Source organism: Crotalus tigris, unplaced genomic scaffold, assembly GCF_016545835.1.
Source record: "Crotalus tigris isolate CLP2741 ecotype Arizona unplaced genomic scaffold, ASM1654583v1 scf7180000019068.10715455, whole genome shotgun sequence".
Taxonomy (NCBI): Eukaryota; Metazoa; Chordata; class Lepidosauria; order Squamata; family Viperidae; genus Crotalus; species Crotalus tigris.
In genome coordinates, this window is record NW_024097358.1 from 7747615 (window position 1) to 7766483 (window position 18869).

General features: G+C 33.7%; 1 protein-coding gene across 5 annotated transcripts in view; it reads left to right on the forward strand.

Moving 5' to 3' along the window:
* IKZF3 (IKAROS family zinc finger 3) overlaps window positions 1–15194 on the forward strand; it is a 50333-nt gene extending 35139 nt beyond the window's left edge. For 4 of the 5 annotated variants that reach the window (XM_039359204.1, XM_039359205.1, XM_039359207.1 and 1 more), the window contains 2 exons: window positions 890–1006; window positions 12538–15194. In XM_039359204.1, the coding sequence (XP_039215138.1) occupies window positions 890–1006; window positions 12538–13247 (827 nt within the window). In that variant the 3' untranslated portion in view covers window positions 13248–15194. Of the gene's footprint in view, window positions 1–683; window positions 734–889; window positions 1007–12537 lie in introns of those variants that run through there. The other variant, XM_039359209.1, reaches the window with a different exon arrangement.
* The last annotated feature ends 3675 nt before the right edge of the window (window positions 15195–18869 follow it).

Below are 18869 nucleotides of genomic sequence, written 5' to 3' on the forward strand. Positions count from 1 at the left end.
TTATTATGGCAATTATTCCATTTACAAACCTACCTCCTTGGTTTGGCTGTGGGGCAGCTCATTGTAATAAAATGTAATAAGAACATTTCCCAACCAAGAAGCATTCTGTTGTTTTGTCCTCGTGGTGCTCTAAACCCTAATAAAACAAAATACGATACACTATTCCATTGAAATTAAGATAAAAATGCATTGTAGATAGAAATTAGCATGTGTTATGAACCCAGCCACCATGAAATTTTGTTGTACAAGTTTATTTTTTGCTTATATTACTACTATAATCATCATTATTACCATCATCCCTTGTACATGAAAAAGTATCCTAGCAATCTATTCTTATTAAGTTTCTACATATAGCCTAGTGATAATGTACTACAATCTTGAATATTACTATTATGGTGATAATTAATATTTCATAGGTGGAGATAGTAAGATTTCATCTCAGTGGATCGGCATTTCAAGGGTTTGAATATTCACCATGCACCTGTGCCTTTTATATCTTCAGGGGCCATTCTGCAGGTGTCTTGTTATTGCTCTCAAAAATCAAATGGAAATTTGGGCGGGACAATATCTTCCTCTGTGTTTCATAAAATAACAGGTCAAACTTGTTCATTAACAAGAGGAAGTGTATAATCAAGATGTTAATTCTGTGAGGCTTTGTGAATCTGAGAATTGCAAAATTTGGATGTGTCTTCTGTTTTGCTCCAGCTCTGCTGACCACATTAGTGAAACAGAGGTATGAGAATAAAAGAGAGGCAGAAGAAAAAAAAAAAATAACCACACAGTTAATCCCATGCAGCTCTGCTAAATAGTTGTGGGCGTGTAGGTCTTCCTTTAAAACTTGCTTTTAAGGACTTCATTCTAATTTTTCTGTTTGCTTTTCCCAATCTAGAAAGTTCAGAGAGAAGGCACATCAGAAGTGAAATGGGGACTGAGCGGGCCCTTGTCCTGGACCGCTTAGCAAGCAATGTTGCCAAACGAAAACGTTCCATGCCACAGAAATTTATTGGTAAGGATGTTTTTTAATGGACTCTCTTTTGGGTATAGTCATTAAAAGTAATGGAAATATGACATGGTTCTTCTTCTTATGAACGAATTCATAAACTTGCATTTGTTAGGCAACTGTAATGTATCAAATAAGGAAGAGACATTACTGTATTTCCTTCTTCCCTCTTTACAATGACATGAATGGATTTATGTGTATCCCAGGCCTCTGAAATATAAAGCGCAGAGATTTCTGGATGATATATGACTCTTTCAAACCACAAAGCATTAGACTGAGAATTGTCACTGATTTCAAAGTATGTCAACTCATCAAGTATGTCAACTAATCAATACAAAAAGATCCTGTTACCAAAGTATATGCAGCTACTTCAAGGCAAATAGTTCTATCTCCTTTATCTTATATGGGGAGGCATTCATTCTTCCTCCATGAAATAGACATTATAATAAATATTTTTAGCAAAATTGGTTTAAGCCGATTTCATTGATAAATATTTGTGAATTTTCAAAAGCTGAGCAATAAGTCTTTTGAAATATAGGATAAACTGCCCCAAAAGTAAAACATCTCATTCTTTACCATTGTCAGAGAGCAAGATGAAGCAGTGTTAAAAGTAAAGTTAATGCAGAGACATTCTGTTTATTGATTAAGAATCATTTTCTATTATTTACTAATTAGATAAACTGAATATTGATTCAGTAGGGAATTTTTTAAAATAAATATTATGATTGTTAGGTCACATCAGTTGTTTGTACAATGAAAACCTATTGATTAGCACAATTGTTTATAATAAAATAATATTGTCAGTATACTGGCTTTTAAAATATGTTTATTTTAATGCAAGATATTTTAGGCATCTGATAATTATATTGGGAGAATTTTAATGAGGGTATGATTTGTTGAACTATAACTGAAATAATTTGTTGAAAAAGAGAAAAAAGGCAAAAAAACTAAAGAAGAAATATATATTTTTTTGCTTTTTAATTTCTAGGATTTGTAATATTTCCTAAGAATTTTATATTATCAAATATGAAATAAATTTAATATATAATTCATAATAACCACACCATAAGAAAGAAAAACTATTTTTAATTATGCAGGCTATTTAAAATTAAATATATTTCTCAACTGGAAAAATTGGGTGGTTATTTAATTTCTCAGCTTTTTACCCAACTTGATAGGAGCCTATTAAATATTCTCAGTGTGGATTTTAGTACAATGTTAAAGGCTTTGGCTATTTGTTTGGGTAGTTTTTGGTAGCAACTTCATTTAAATTTTGAAGATTCATAAAAACCCACTGAATCACAGGCATACATCTTCCAGAGTTTGATTTAAATGACATAATATAAATCTTTACGCACTAGCCCTTAGAACTAGATGGAGTTTTCTACCTTTAATCTCTGATTTTGTGTATCATTCTATTTCCAGTCAGAATAGAAGGAAACTGTCAGAATCTAATTATATTTCATTTCTATCTAACTACTCTGATAAAAAACCAATTCTTACTCTCTTCTGGATTCTGTCATATTACGGAAGGGGAGGAGGGTAAGCATGGGGCTTTTATGACTCCCACTTCCTTCATTAACTACAAAGTGACCGGATGTTGACTCTCTTCAAAAGGACTAACCATAACAATGTGGCCATCGCTTTTCATCCTACTCTCTCTGAAGTCCTCCCCTTTGCCGGCAGTGAGGGAAAGGGAGGGGGAATGCAACGCCTGGGGTCTGGGAAAAGAGAGGATGAGTGATCATGCCGATGGAGCGGACTGACGGATTGAATTGCCCGGAAGAACTGTGGGATGGGGGCTGTTTGGGAACACTTTAAAACATTGAATGGTGGGAGAGGATACCCCAGATCCTGTCTAGCATGCCTGCAATCAGTTTCTCTTAATAAAGATTCCTGTTGGAAGAGACATTCCAAGAGTTTTGTCTTCTTAAGATGTAAAGTGAGGTGGGTCCTTACAGAAACATTGTTTTCTTAAGATACAAACATGTCCAAAACTTTTCTTCCCTGCTCCCCACCCCCAAATTAAGCCCACCACAATTATATAAAGAGCTCTATAATACTATATATTTATCTAAAGATCTTACAACTATAATTCCTTTTTACTGTTTCTGTCTTTGTCATTGAACTAAAAAAAAGTTGACCTAATATTTTTCCTCTGACTTTGCAAAAATGAAGGGGGAACAATTGTTCCTCTTAACCGCAAAGACCTCCCTCAGTTATTTACATCAAAAGCTATGCAAAACTGTTTGGTAGTGCCATATATTAAACTTCAGACATGGTTCTGTGTAAGAATGTGTTTATCAGAGTGTATTTGCAGTGACACAGATTTTCTGCTGTGCAAGCTTCATTGCAAATATTGGAGATGAATCCAAAATGTGATAGTTGCAGAAAAAGCACATTATTTTTGTTGTACTTGGAGAACTGAAGAGATCCAAAGTTTGACTCAGCATTACAGGTTTTAATGTTCTATACTTAATAACTCTGCTTCCAGCAGAGGTCAATAAATCAAAGCATTTGGAGGTAGAATACTAGATCAGGAGAACCCACGTACAAACCCTTGATCTGCTATGAACTTCATGTTGTGAGAATAAAATACAGAGAACCACTGCATCTTGAGGAATAATAGGTATAGAGGGATGGGTGCAGCAATGCTGTATTTTAAACCAGTGATAATGTGTGTTTTACTGTGGCAGGTTACAAGTACAGAGCCTATAAGGTAATAAAGGTGATCCTTGATTTACCACAGTTCGTTTAGTGACTGTTCAAGTTAAAATTGCACTGAAAACAGTGACTTACGATAGTTTTTCACAGTTTGGATCTTTGCAGCGTCCCCATTATCATGTGATCAAAATTCAGATGTTTGGCAACTGGTTCATGTTTATGACCATTGCTGTGTCTCAAAGTCATGTGATCACCTTTTGCAACCTTCTGACAAGTGAAGACAATGTGGAAGCCAGATTCACTTAACAGCTGTGTTACTAACTTATCAACTGCAGTGATTCTGCAGTGAGGCAAATTCTAATAAGTGAGGCAAGGAAGGCTGCAAAATGGGCCCAAAAATGGCAAAACTCGCTTAACAAATATCTCATTTACCACCATAAATTTTGGGCTCAGTTGTGGCTGTAAGTTGAGAACTACCTGTACTGTGTACCTCTCTAGCTGGCCTGCTGTCACCTGAATGCTGAAGCAACATGATTCCTAGCTTTTTATTGAATGCATTTTAATTTACATCTGATTGCATTATTTTTCTTTTATTGCATCATTTTCTTTTCTATTATGTGCAAAATTTAATAATATAATTTATCAATGTTCTTCTTTATCAATCTTCCAGTTGATAAAGAAGAACATATAGTGGCCTAGACATTGCTAGTCATCTTGTCTATTGAGCAGAAATGTCACAAATCTATTTAATAGAATCTAATCTGGTGATCTAAGTAACTTCTATGAAAGGAAGATCATTTTAAACCTGTTTTCTATTTTTCCCACTGCACCTATCAGCGTATGCTGGTCCTTGTAAACATCAAATTTTTGATTTACAGTCAGTATAAAAACAAGATAAGATATCTGTAAAGACTACAAAGCCAACTTCCTTCTTGGTGTAATTATCCTAAAGAGTTTTTATAAAATAAGATAAAGACTAATATAAATTAATATAAAGTGAGAAAAAGAAAAGTAGAAAAAAAATCAAAGACAAAACTAAAAATAAAAGAAAATAAATAAAGAGAAAAATAGAAAAATATGAAAATAAACCATACAAAAAAGTAGCTTCTGATTTTCTTCACAGCAGTTATAAGTATAACATGAATTTTGCTCTTACTTTAAGATTACAACATAGTTGTCTTCTTTCTATAATTTATTCTGTCTAATCATCAAAACCATACATCACAAGTTCATTTTTTCTCTTTCGTGCAAGGAAGTCCATAAGGGGTTTCCAATTAGCAATAAACATAAATATTATCTTTTCTCTGATCAAATAAATGAATTTGTTCATCTCAGCTACTTCCTTCATCTTCTCCATCCATTCCTCCATTGTGGCTGGTGTCAAATCTTTTCATTTATGTGCATACAATACTGTAATCTTGCTGCAATTCTAATGTACCAAAACAAAGTTCCATGACTTTTTTCCCAAGTGTTTGTTCATTAATCTTGAAAGAAGAACCTCTGGTCTCAATTGTACATTAATGTTTAAAATCCTGTGAATTAGTGTATATATCTGAATCCAGAATTTTTTAGCTTTTTTACAGGTCTACCAAAATGTAAAATATCTATTCTTGTTTGTATTTCCAGCATAGGTTTGGAATGCCTTTAAACATTCTAGACAATTTCTCTGCTGATATATACTAATGATACATCATTTTATAAAAATTCTCTTTAAGATTATAACATAATGTTAATTTCAATCCTTTCAGCCATATATTTTCCATTGCTACAGCTGCATATTATAACCCAAAAAATTAAGGCCACTTTCTCATGTTCATCTGTTTTCTTCTATTTCAAGTTTCAATAAAAATGTTATACATTTTAGCAATTACATGTACACAATTCTATTTCAAGGTCAGTCTTACAATCTTCAAAATCATAAACTCTTTTATTTACTTTAAATCTTTTTAATAATTGCAAATCAGGAAACTATTGAAAACTATATCCCTCTGCCACCAGTTCTTTTCTTGATTTTATATTATATTTCTCTTGTCCAGATTCTAGTATCTTGTGATAAGTTAGCATTTGCCTATTATCTCTTTATAAAATGCCTCTTGTGCTGACAGTCACAAAGGTATTTTCAGGCACAACCTGAATCTCCATATTCCATATTCTCAATATTGTGCATCCAATATAATAGTTTTAAAAATCCCTATTAACCTTGACTTTATTGTGTCACAAATATTCATGCCACTCACATCTTAGGTCGTATACTTCTATTTCTCATCCAGATAAAAAGCAAGCTATGAAATACAATCTCAAATCAGGTCTGCCAATCCTCCTTTCTCCTTTGCATCTTATAATGCTTTATATTTAATTTAGGTTTTTTTCCCATGTACAGATTTAGACATATCCTTCTGACACTGTTTAAATGGTGCATGAGTTATCAAAACAGGTATTGTCTGAAATGAAAACATTATTCTAAGCAAAACATTCATTGTTATCATAGAAATTCTTTCCAGCAACAATTTTAGCTTCCCACATCTTAATGTATCATTTAATTTCATTCTATCTCTTAACATAACTATTTTGAAATAGCATACAATCATATTTGACCTTATGACATCCAGATATTTTACCTTCTTAAAACCTGCTAGTGCACCAAATAATTTTAATTTGTCCATTAATATTTCAGTTCTCTTTAGAGGATCTTCCAGAACCAACACCAAATTATCTACAAAAGCTCTTAACTTTTAAATCTCTTTTTAAATCTTCATTCCCAGAGTTCTCTCATCTTATCTCTATTTAATATTTCAGGAACCCAAATCAATAAGAGAAGAGACAGTGGGAATCCTTGTCTTGTTCTTTTTTGTATTTCACATGGTTTTGTTAGTTCCATTGTCTCCATTACCAATTATTAATGCTTCTGTGATGTATAAATCAGTCTTATCTGTGTTATAAAGTTCTCCCCAAAATACATATCTTTCAAAACCTTGAACAAAGAGATCCAATTCAAATTGTCAAAAACCTTCTCTACATCTTAAGAAAATCAATGCGGCTTGTTTTTCATTATGTTGCTCTAAATATTCCAAAATATCCAGCACATTTGTAACATTGTCCTTTAACTGTCTTTTATGTAAAAATCTACATTGGTCCTCATAAATAATGTTTTACAAAATTATTTTAGGTTTACCAGCTAAAATGATTATGAACATCTTGTAGTCATTATTCATTTATGATACTGGCCTATGGTTTCTTGTTAAAATCAAACTTTGTCCTTGTTTAGCTATTAGTGTTATATCTCTTTCCAAGTCCCCAGGATTTTCTCTCCCAGTAAGATAAAATTCATTGTGTTTTGTAAAGATTGTCAAAGTCCATCCTCAAAACATAAGAACCTGGCAATCCATTTGGTCCAAGCACTTTTCCTGGTTTAATTTTTTTTTGTATCTTCAGCAACTTCAGCAATTCTTATTGTTATAGGTCCATTCATAATTTATTTTTGCTCCTGTGCAATCTTTGATAAACTTTATTTCTTTAGATATTCATCTATTTTCTTTAGTAAAATATCATCTCCTTTATATAAATTGGAATACTATTTATGGGATGTTTTTTGTATGGATGCATTGTCCATTAGAGCTGTATCTCCCTCTTATCATTTCATTCATTCATTCATTCATTCAGTTTCTAACTCAACCAAGTGACTCTAGGTTATTTTCTTCTTTTCATATTTTATATGCTAGCCATTTTCCTGGTTTACTTGTTCCCCCCCCCCTTTGTTTCATCCAAAAGAGCTTATGTTTTCTCTTGGCTCTTCTTTTTAAGTTCACTATTATGTTGTATAAAATAATCTATAATAAAAGTTTTACCTACCTGTCAAACTATTCTTAAATCAGTGCCTTTACCTACATTATTTTCAAAAACTTATTTTAATTTCTTTTTACAATCCTTTGTTACTGCTTCTTTTTGTAGCAACATTTCCATCTAAACAAATTTGATTATCTTTTATAAATCAAACTCACAAGATTATAATCCTAAAAAATGTTTGATAATATCTCTACGTTATAAACCTTAGTAGCCAAGTTCTTTGAAATCTAAATCAGGTCCAGTCTTGAAATGGATCCTTTGAATTACTGTTTTTCTATCTCCATATATTAACTACCCCCCCCCCAACTGCCCATCAAATCAAAGAAAACTTTGAAAAATTCTACATAGGATTGATTATGTGCCACCAAGTTGGTATCAAGTTCTTGGTTTTCTCCAAGACTATCTGTCTCTATTTTGATCTTTCAAGTTTTCTGTCAGTGCATCCATTGCTCCTGTAATTGAGTCAATCCATCTTGCTACTTGTACTCATCTTCTCTTTCATTACCTTCTCTTTCTTTCCACCTTTCCTTGCACAATAGACTTCTCCAGAGATCTAGGCCTTTCCATAATGTTTCCAAAGTATGCTTGTTTGAGATTGGTAAGTTGTGCTTTGCATAAGAACTCTGACTTGATTTGTTCAATGCATGCCTTTTTGTTTTGTTTTGTTTCGTTGGCTATCCATGGTATTCTCAGGAATCTTGTCCAATACCATAGTTCAAAAGTATCAGTATTTTTTCTATTCTGTTTCTTTAACGTCCAACCTTTACTTCCCTAGAATGTCACAGGAAAAACAATTTCCTGCTTCATTCTAATCTCTGTAATCATTATTTTTTTTCTAAGAACTTAACTGTTTTGCTGATTCCATCTTCAGAAATTAAAGCTGCAGTTTCACTCTCATTCCACTCCACTCTTTATCTGTTATTCTCCTGCCCACTTGGGTGCCTAGACCTCTGCCCACTTGGGTGCCTAGACCTCTTGCTGTTTAATGGGAGTGCAATATTCATTTTTGTACTGCTATTTTGCAACTTCTATTATTTGGGACTCGTATCTTTTCGGGGGGGCTTTTCTTTGAGCTGGTCATATGTGTGTCACCCAATTTTCTGTGATAATTTGCTAAATATACAAGCTTATTCTTTTGGAAAACAGTCAGACCATCAGGTAATATGAAACACACAAACTAATACCTGCATTGGGTAAGATACTAGAAGAGATTATAAAGACGTATGTCTCGGACGATATAGAAAAAATGCTGTGATTATTAGGAGTCAGAATTGGTATGTCGAGAACAAATGTCAGTCTATCCCTTTTTCACGACAGAGTAATCCCTTAGCTTGGTGGAAAATGGAATATTAAAGGAAAAACTGATACTGTTGGGTGACACAGACATTGAGTACTGGCTTTAGCAAAAGCAAAACCTCTCATTACATTCTTGCACACAAAATGGATAAATGTGAGCTAGAGATTCTGCAGTGCAGAGGATTTAGATGAAAGGCTCACACAAAGAATACTAATAAATGATTATTCATTGGAAGAAACATACTGAGTGAGCTCTGACCTTGGCCACCTGCTATTAAATATTATTATAAATGACCTGTTGGATGGAATGGAAACTTTTTAAATTGGTAGATGACAGTAAGTGGTGATTGACTAAAAAAATTAGAGGAAAAAAGTCCCACCAATAAAATAACACTGATGGTCTTGAACATTTAGCTGTATCTAACAGATGACGCATTAGAGAAAACATCAAATATATAGATCCATGACTGCGGAAATCAGACTTGACTACCATGCCTATGAGAATGATTTAGAGGTTTTAGTACACTACCAGCTGAACATGAGCAAAAATTATGATGAAACAGATAATTAGATTAATGCTGTTTTGGATTGCATTAACAAAAGCATTACACCTATGTGATGGGAAATAATATACACTTATTAGCTTGGAGTTCTGCTCCAATTCTGGGCATCAGACATTAAACTGGATAAAAAGAAACAAAAGTGAGTTCAGAAGGCAGTTACAAATAAATTGATTAAAGACAATGGACTAGACTAGAGCTTTATAAGAGACTGGAGCTATCTGTGGACTTTCTATGAATTAAACACAATAACAGTTAACAGAGGGATTTGAAGATTATGTAATGTTTGGGTTGATCTGTTGACTGTAAACACAACAAAAACAATATATATTGATTAGATGCTGGGAGATTGCCTCTTCTGAAATATTTGTTCATATAATATATTTTTCTTGTTACATAAAAACAAGAAACCTTATAATTGTTTCATTTTTGATGTGTGCCATTGTGCCCACAATAAAAAAAATGACAATAAAGGTTATCTTATCTTATCTTATTTGTAGACCCATCATGTAATGGGAGAAGAATTTATAAGGGTTTTTTATTATTATTTTCTTTCCAGCATCCAGCTAGGGTGGATCTTTTTGTATGTTCAATGTTAGACTTATTTGATGTTGATAAATATAATCATCATTTTAGCCATTGTCTATCCACTGCAGGATGAAGGCCTCTTCTGCATGTTTCAAACCAATATGGTCCTGAGCTTTCTTTTGCCAGTTGGGCCCGCAATACTTGCTGATGTTGTCGATCCATCTTGTTTATATATATTTTTAAAAAGATACCTGGCTAGAAAGCAAGAGACTATGAGTTCAAGTTCTAACCATGAAAACCAGCTGAGTGACTTTGGGCCAGTCATTCTGTCTCTGCCGAACTCATCTCACAGGGTTGTTGCAGTGGATAAAATAGGAGGAGGAAAATGTATTGAATATGTTTGCTGCCTTGAGTTATTTGTGAAAATAAAAAATGTGAGATATGAATAAATAAACTCTTTTCCCGGTATAGCCTGGCAAAACAGCAGAATAGGTTATCTTAAAATCAGGATAGTGATTTTTTATTATGTCTATGCCTTTTATGCTACATCTCTTGAGATTAATGAAGAATCTTTGAAACTTTGGGAGGATACCTGTTCCTGGGGCAAGTAAGCAAGGTCCAGTTATTTCTGCTGTGTCTTATTTGAGTGCAGTGGTATCCCTATCATGTGCATTTTTCCCACCTCCACAACCTTTTCCACCATCATCCCACCCAACATTTTTTCCACAGTGATCATTAGAGTAACTCTACATATTTCTGTGATAGTTTCTAACATAATTCTTTTCATTCTGTTTTTTTCCCTTGTATTCATGTTCTTTTCCCTTGTTAACTTATGTTCATTCTGCTGGGAGTTTAATCTCTCTTCTTCTCTTTTTTCCCCTTACATAGTTTGCATTTTCTTTTCCCGCTGGTTTTTACTTCAGCTCTATGATTTTTTACTTCTTTCTTTCCTATGTATTTCTTTCTTTCTTTCTTTCTTTCTTTCTTTCTTTCTTTCTTTCTTTCTTTCTTTCTTTTTTTAAAAAAAGCCATTTATGAAACTAACAAAAAATGGTCTATGCCTCATTTGGAGCCTTTCATTATTCTTGTATCTTTCACTAATTTTCTCAATTTCTCATTATACAGAGTTAAATAAATTATGATTTTAGGCTAATTTTTTTTTGACATAAGTATGTATGAATAAATTTATGTTTAATTATGTATTAGAAACAAACAGAACTTCTAAGCAAATTTTAATCATTGTTCTCATTCATCCCAATCCTTTTTCTGTATTGTTTTATAATCTTCTTTTCACCCATTCAATCATGTCACCTCACAGAATAATATTTTCCTCTGAATCAGATTCATTCTAAAGGTTGTACCATTGTCCCTAAAACTCCTCTGTAGTTTTTCGGTTATCACCATTCAGTGGAGCATAAGATGCAATTAATACCAATCTATAAATTCCTGTTTTCATACATATTCATAGCAACTTAAATGACTCTGATTCAGACATTTCTGCAGCCCTTTTATTCATAATTACATGTATATCTTTACTTCCCTGAAAGTATTTACCAATTCAACTCAGAATACTTTTATATTATATATAAAATATTATATCATTTGTCTTATTTTCATAAAAAGACAATTTATTTTTCTTTTTTAATTTCATTTTCATTTGGAATTTTCCATATATCATGTTCATCACAGATGGGCCCATAAAAATGGACTTCCACTGTCCAACATGGCTTTGGTCATTCAAGGATTTTGCATAGTACATTTTTGATAAGGACAGGATAGACTACAGCACCAGCCTTAGTATCTGTATGCCATATGGGGCATTTCCTTCTAAGGGTAAAGGTAAGACTGATACATTCAGGCACATATTGGCCAGTATGCAACAAATGCAACCAAATCTCAGTTTTACCACAGACATGATCACCCTATTCCAAGCAAGTTAGCATATCAGCATACTTTTGCTCACATCCCAGCAACTTGGAGGGATGGCATATGTATTGACATATATTCAGGATGCCCCTTGAGAACCTAGCTTAAGAATATTATTTGATTCATGTTTTCTAGAACAGGTATTATGAGTCATAATGAAATGTCATGTTGTGGGGATTTTTTAAAATTCCTTTGAACTATCAGATGGGTCTTGAGATTGGCAATAAGTTGTCAGCACTCTCAAGCACATTATTAAAGAAACGTGAGTGTATGGTTTCACTCGTATCCACTGAACACTGGAGGTCCTTGACTCATAGTTCTGCCAGTGATAAATATCTCAAGGTTTTGTTCTAGTTTCTATTATGTAGCTTACAAAGTTTTAATCTGAAAGTATTGTCTGCTGCAGGTAAAAAAGTTGTCTGTGTCAGCAGTTTTGATGAAAACTGTTAACTTTGATTCCATGATTTTATTTCTGAAATACAGGTTTTCTATATAGTGCAGCATTTACCTGCTGAAATTTTTTTCCTTTTTTGTATTACTTTAAAGATAATTTTCCAGTATTTGAACCAGGCTAGAAAATATGCAGAAAGTATTTATTTGTTTATTAATTTTATGTGCTGCACATCTGAGATTCAAAGATGTGGCCTCCTTCATCAATCACAAATATTGCAGTTTTGGAAATTTGTTTTCTAACTCCTCAAGTATTATTTTCTTCTGTAGGTGAAAAACACCCCAACTTTGAAGTGAATTACAGCCATGGCTTTTTATATGAAAAGGAGAGAGAGGCTATGCTGCCAGGATGCATGGCAGAGCAAGCCTTCAACAATGCCATTGGCTATCTTGGTGCAGAATCAGTGCGCCCACTTGTGCAAGCCTCAGCTGCTCCAACCTCAGAGATGGTGCCTGTTATCAGCAGCCTGTATCCCCTTACATTCACTCACACTGAAATATCTAATAATAACCCACCAAAAATGGAAAAAAGTGACACCCAACCAAGGGACAAGATACCTACTGAGCAAGGCCTTTCTCCAAACAATAGTGGTCAACATTCTGCAGATTCAGATAACAATCAAGAAGAGAATCAGAATCATGCCTATCTTCAAAATCAAATGGTTCCTCCTCCTTTGCAGGCCAGGAATGGACTCCTGACTTTCAAGGAACTTCCTAGAGCATATGACATGTTCAGACAACCAACCATTTGTCCTTGTGATGTCTTGAAAGTCTTCAACAAAGAAGGTGAACCCGTTGGAGTCTATCGATGTGATCATTGTCGTGTTCTTTTCTTGGATTATGTTATGTTCACTATTCATATGGGATGTCATGGTTTCCGTGACCCTTTCGAATGTAACATGTGTGGGCACAGGAGCCATGACAAATATGAGTTCTCATCTCACATAATTCGGGGTGAACACAGAATGGGGCTGATATGAAAGCAAAATTACTCCGTTATTTTCTGAGAGACTCAATGTGCATCTGTACTGCAAAATCAGCCAGTGTTTTAAATATAATTAAATATTGAGTTTTCTCAAAAAACAAAACACATCTGATCATGGATGTATGAATGGGTATTTTTATGAAGTTCACTTATAGAACTAAAATGTTCAGCATTCTTTGACCTGAACTAGGAAGGTTAAACAGATTATAATTACTTATATAGAAGCATATTAAGATCTTTTTAAAAACAAGGATCTCCTTAAATTCTAAACTTCTAGAAAAAACTACTTCATTTTTCAGTGTTTCTTTGCTTTTCAACATTTTAATTGCAATGCATTAACATTTGGCCATCTTTTGTCTAGTTAAACATGTCTTGTGGCAAAGAGTTTACTGTATTATAGTGTTGCCTAAACTCCAGCAAACATTACTGCATAATTTTGCCGCATGTTTTTTAAAGAAAACAAAGATTTCTTCCATACTAGACTTCTATTAAGCTGTCAAACTGCCTTATTCAGAATTCTACTAAATCTCCAAATGACATCATATTCTATTTTTAACCTTCTTGTCTCAGAATTTCAATATAGAAAAAAAAGCTCCCAAATCATTCCACAATGTCTTTCAGCAGCACTCTGGAAGCACATAATAATGACATATAGAAAGGTATAATGACAAAACTGAAGGCAGGCCTCATTTTCTTACAGGAAGAAATTACAATTTAGCAAACATCTGGAACTCACATGGTTAAAACCCAAGGAATGCCAACAAGAAGGAAATTTTTAAAATGCGGAAACCTGTGACTGAACTGAAATCTGAAGCTAAAGTGCTTAACATGTAACTCATTGCCATCTTTAGTATTAAAAAATAAGCTTTGGGATAGCGCTATAGGGCTGGCATAATCATGTTTTGGACATTCATGAAAAAAATGAATGTATATCATTATATGACCATTGGATAAGGATTTATAGGGGAAGAATTTAAGAATTTCTTATATGTGCCATTCTTTGATACATGCACTGTAATTGTTACTTGTAGTCAGTAGATATTTGAAGTCATGTGTCATAAGGATATTTGTTAAATTTGCTGGAATGTCTTCAGCTTTTGTTGAATATTGAGTACTGATTTGTTATTATTCTAGGAATGAAGTTATCCTCTATAATAGTAGTGTTCCAATCCAAAAGCTGCTTCGTATAGGATAATAGTAGCCTGTTAGCTATAAAATCACACCAAGCAGAAGACAATTTGGTTATCTTTTGTCCTTCAAGATAAACCCCAGATTTGATGAAGAGGGAAGAAAGGTGGGTGCGGGAAAATGAAGACATCCCACCAAATTTCAATGAGAGTCACATTTTCAATGAAATATCAAAGCTTCTTCTGGGCAAAAAAAAAGTAGAGGGATATTGAAGTGATATTGAGATACAATGAACAGTAAAGAGATTTCTCAACAGGAAAGGGGAAAAATCCAATACATGCTAAGACATTTTGCTCAGAATCAGCTTTCAAAATGTAGATTTTTTTCCTTCAAAGAATTCTTAAGAAAAAAAAAAGAAGTTTCTATAAGGCTAGAGAAATTACTCAGGGCAGTCAGAAGATTTGCATTATTGTGCTAGTAATTTTTTACTCAAGTTTGCTTAATCTCCTTTCATTTTAATACTTCTGGAAGAACGAGCCTTTCTCTTACCTAGTAAACAAAAAATATCTATATTATTATCCAAGTAGATTTAATATTATCACATAATAGCTAAGTCATTCTAATATATGGTAATATTGTGTATAAACACTGCTATTTCAACTAATGGCTGCTCAGAATCTTCTCTAGAAAAATTCAGTGGAATGTTTTGGCTTTAAACACAAATTTCTACTGTGTTTACTTTATATTGTAAATCATTTATTTTAAAGTCTTTTCTTCAATGTAAATTAGTAGATATAATTTTAATACAATATGATTTTCGATATACATGGCTCTGACTATTTTATTTTATTATTATTATTGGTCTAGATTAGATATTATAAGCCTTCTTTGTAAACCAGTAAAAACAGTCCATTAATACCTGAATCAAAGCATCTAGGTTGAGAAGTAAGAAATTTAATAACAGTGGGATTAAAATGCACATTCTATTACAGTCAAGTCATCCTCTACCCATTACACTCATCAGAACCTTTTAGGAACAAATAGCAATGTGGACAGTAAAGGCATAAGAGTTTTAATTGCAAAGGAAATAGGAAGCCAAATTCTCTCTCTAGGAGATCCTCTATTACCACATTCATTTTCCATGAAAAAAAATTCTATCCTTATTTGACAAGTGCTGATTCACTACTTTCAGTTTTATTATGCTAGTAATCAATGATTACAATATTTTTTAATCTGTCTCAATGATATCTTGCAGAGGAGAAAAGCACTATATGGGAACAAAGAAGCAACAAATTCAGAAAACCAGTTCACAAGTCTTTCCTAAATTATCTTTGGTATAGGACACAAGCAACACAATTTCTCAGTAGAGGAATTCCAACCAAGCCTTAGTGCAGTGGTTCTCAACCTGTGGGTCGGGACCCCATTTGGAGTCGAATGACCATTTCACGGGGGTCGCCAAACCATGCTGTCTGCCATTTTTTTCCCTTTTCCCTAGCTGTCTTAATCCCTCTTATTGGTGGCCACACCCACTTGGGGGTCACCACAACATGGGGAACTGTATTATGGGGTCACGGCATTAGAAAGGTTGAGAATCACTGCCTTAGTGGAATGCTTGGTTGGCTTGGAACCAGCAGAATGGGAAGCTGAAGGTCTCAGATCTCCTCTACTCAAAGTCTCTGGTTCTGAACTCTGGTCCCAATTTCTGCTTTCTTCATTTCTGCTGCCACCGTCTATTTTCTGGAAGGGGTATATATGTCATTTTGTCTGTTGTTCATTTGATAAGTAGCATGCAGCAGAACTAGGTCATTTATGGTAATTAAGAGATAAAAAGAAATTGAAAAAAATAGTGCCCTTCTATTGGGAGTGATAGACCAATCTCATAATGAATGAACAAAATTAACCTTTTATTTTTTTTAAAAAAAAAACAGATAAAATATAATGATTTCTTATTAACTTTAGACCAGGAGTAGGCAACCTTGGCTCTTTTAAGACTCGTGGACTTCAACTCCCAGAATTCCTGAGCCAACCATATATGGCTGGCTCAGGAATTCTGGGAGTTGAAGTCCACGAGTCATAAAAGAGCCAAGGTTGCCTACCCCTGCTTTAGACACTGAAATACAAACATTAAGGGTGAAGAGAATCTGATACAAAGTGATCAACTCAGGTCAGCCACTTTCTGAGGAATTAAAAAAGGAAAAAAGATAATAAAATATCAGGCAAGCCACAAGATGGCACTGGTTTTCTAGAAATGGAGAGTTTCATTATTCAAACAATGGAGGATTTTTTAAACAATTTTACAGAAAAATTATAGCTGCATATCTGACAACTGAATAAAAGGTTATTTGGTCTAGTTTGATCTGCTGGTTGAGACAGCAGGCTAAAAACCAGGAAACTGTAAATTCTAATCCTGCTTTAGACATGAAACTGGCTGGGTGAGCCCAGGTCACTTCACAGGGCTGTTGTTGTGGGGAAATCAAAGGAGTATTAAGTATGTTTGCTGCCTTGAGTTATTTATAAAAATAATAATAAAGGTGGAATAACAAATCTAAAGTAAAAATTTAAAAATACAGTTCCATGTAAATTTCAGGAGCTATTTAGAGGTAGCAGGATTATGCTTATCTATTTTCCCAGAATCCCTAATTAAAATCCCTTTAGGGAGGACAGTCCTCCTTTAGGGAGGACAGTCCTCCTTTTGTAAGTTCTGTCCTCCCTCAGAAAATGTCCTCCTACATGTTCTCCTTTACATATTTGAAGACTAACTAATCTGCAGGGCTTTTTTTTTTTTCCTCATAGAATGCTCAGAACGGTGTTCCGGCACCTTTTGTTGTTGTTGTTTTTTCAACTTTTGCATGAGCTGTGCTACTCCCCCTATTGGCTTTCGAAAGCCAATAGGAATTGCTGCTGAGCGCGCCAAAACACCCGGCCGGCAAACTTTGCACATGAAAGTTGTCTGCAGCGAAGGCGAATTGGCAAGAACTTTGCACCCCTCCCTGCTACCCAACTACACCATCTCCTAGTTAGTTTTGAAGATACCTGGAGGAGACTAACTTCCATTTAGGGATGGAAAAATCAAAAAAGAGGAAATGCCATTTCATCGATAAATTGAATAAGGAATTTCCTTTCATCACATTAAAGAAGGGTAACATTGTTTTCTGCAATATTTGCAGTGGAGAATTTTGTATTGCAGTTGGGGACAGAGCAGCTATTACAAAACACTTGACCACCAAGAAACATAAGCAATCATTAGATGCATCTGCTTCCAGTTGTAAAGTAACAAGTTTTTTAAAACTTCAAAGTATTCTGAAGATGAAAAACAGTTAGTTGCAATGGAGGGAACATTTGCATTCCATACCATACCATAATTCACAAAGTTTTCGTAGTATGGATTATACAACTAAATTATTGAAAAGGTTTCACGATGCTAAATTTTCATGACCCAGGACAAAATGTGAGGCTCTTATTAAATCAGTATTTAAAAATTACTGTGAGAAAATACTTACAGAAGACTTGGAAACTGCAGCATTTGTAACGGTTTTATCTGATGCATCCAATCATAATGAAACTAAATTGTATCCAATACTAGTAAGATATTTTAATTATCAAGGCCATTCAAGTAAAAATTTTAAATTTAGAATCCATTGAGGGTGAAACTGCTGAAATTTTGTCAAACCATCTATACAGAGTAATAAATGAAAACAATTTGAAATTCAAAGTTGTTGCACTAACAGCGGATAATACAAACACAAATTTTGGTAGGCGAAGATGCAAAGGGATGAATAATATGTATGTAAAATTACAAGATTTGCTCCAAAAGAAAATACTAGGAATAGGTTGTAATGCACATATTTTGTCAAATGCAATCAACACGGCATCATGTGCTATGCCAATTGATGTAAAAGTAATAATAAATACAATTTATTTGTATTTTAGTCGTTTTACCATTCGTGTGGCTACTTTAAAACAATTTTGTGAAGAAGCGAATGGTCAATATAAAAAACTTTTAGGATATTCAAAAGTTAGATAGCTTGCTATAGAGCGTGTTCTACAATTATTTGAGCCTCTCCGTTCATATTTTTTAAGTTTAGACAAATGTCCTAAAATCCTGGAATCCTTTTTCAATAATGAAATATCTGAGATATTAATGCATTTTGTACATAATCAAGCATCTATTTTTCACAAAATGATTCAAAAGATTGAAGGTGAACATATTTCAAGCTACAGAAGTTAGTCTTATTTTGAATGATTTTATCTTTCAATATAAAACTTGATTTGAAGAAAAATTTCTTCCTTTAGTTATAAAAAGAAAATTGTCAGAGTTAGAGGAATCAAATCCGGGCATAATGGAAAAGTTTACCAAAGAAGTGCAGAATTTTTACCAAATATGTTTTCAATGTATCGAAGAATGGTCTGAAACAAACATCACAGGAAATAACAGTTTTCAATGGTGTTTTTTGACTTCATTGCAAGTATATTGGACAGATATTGAATC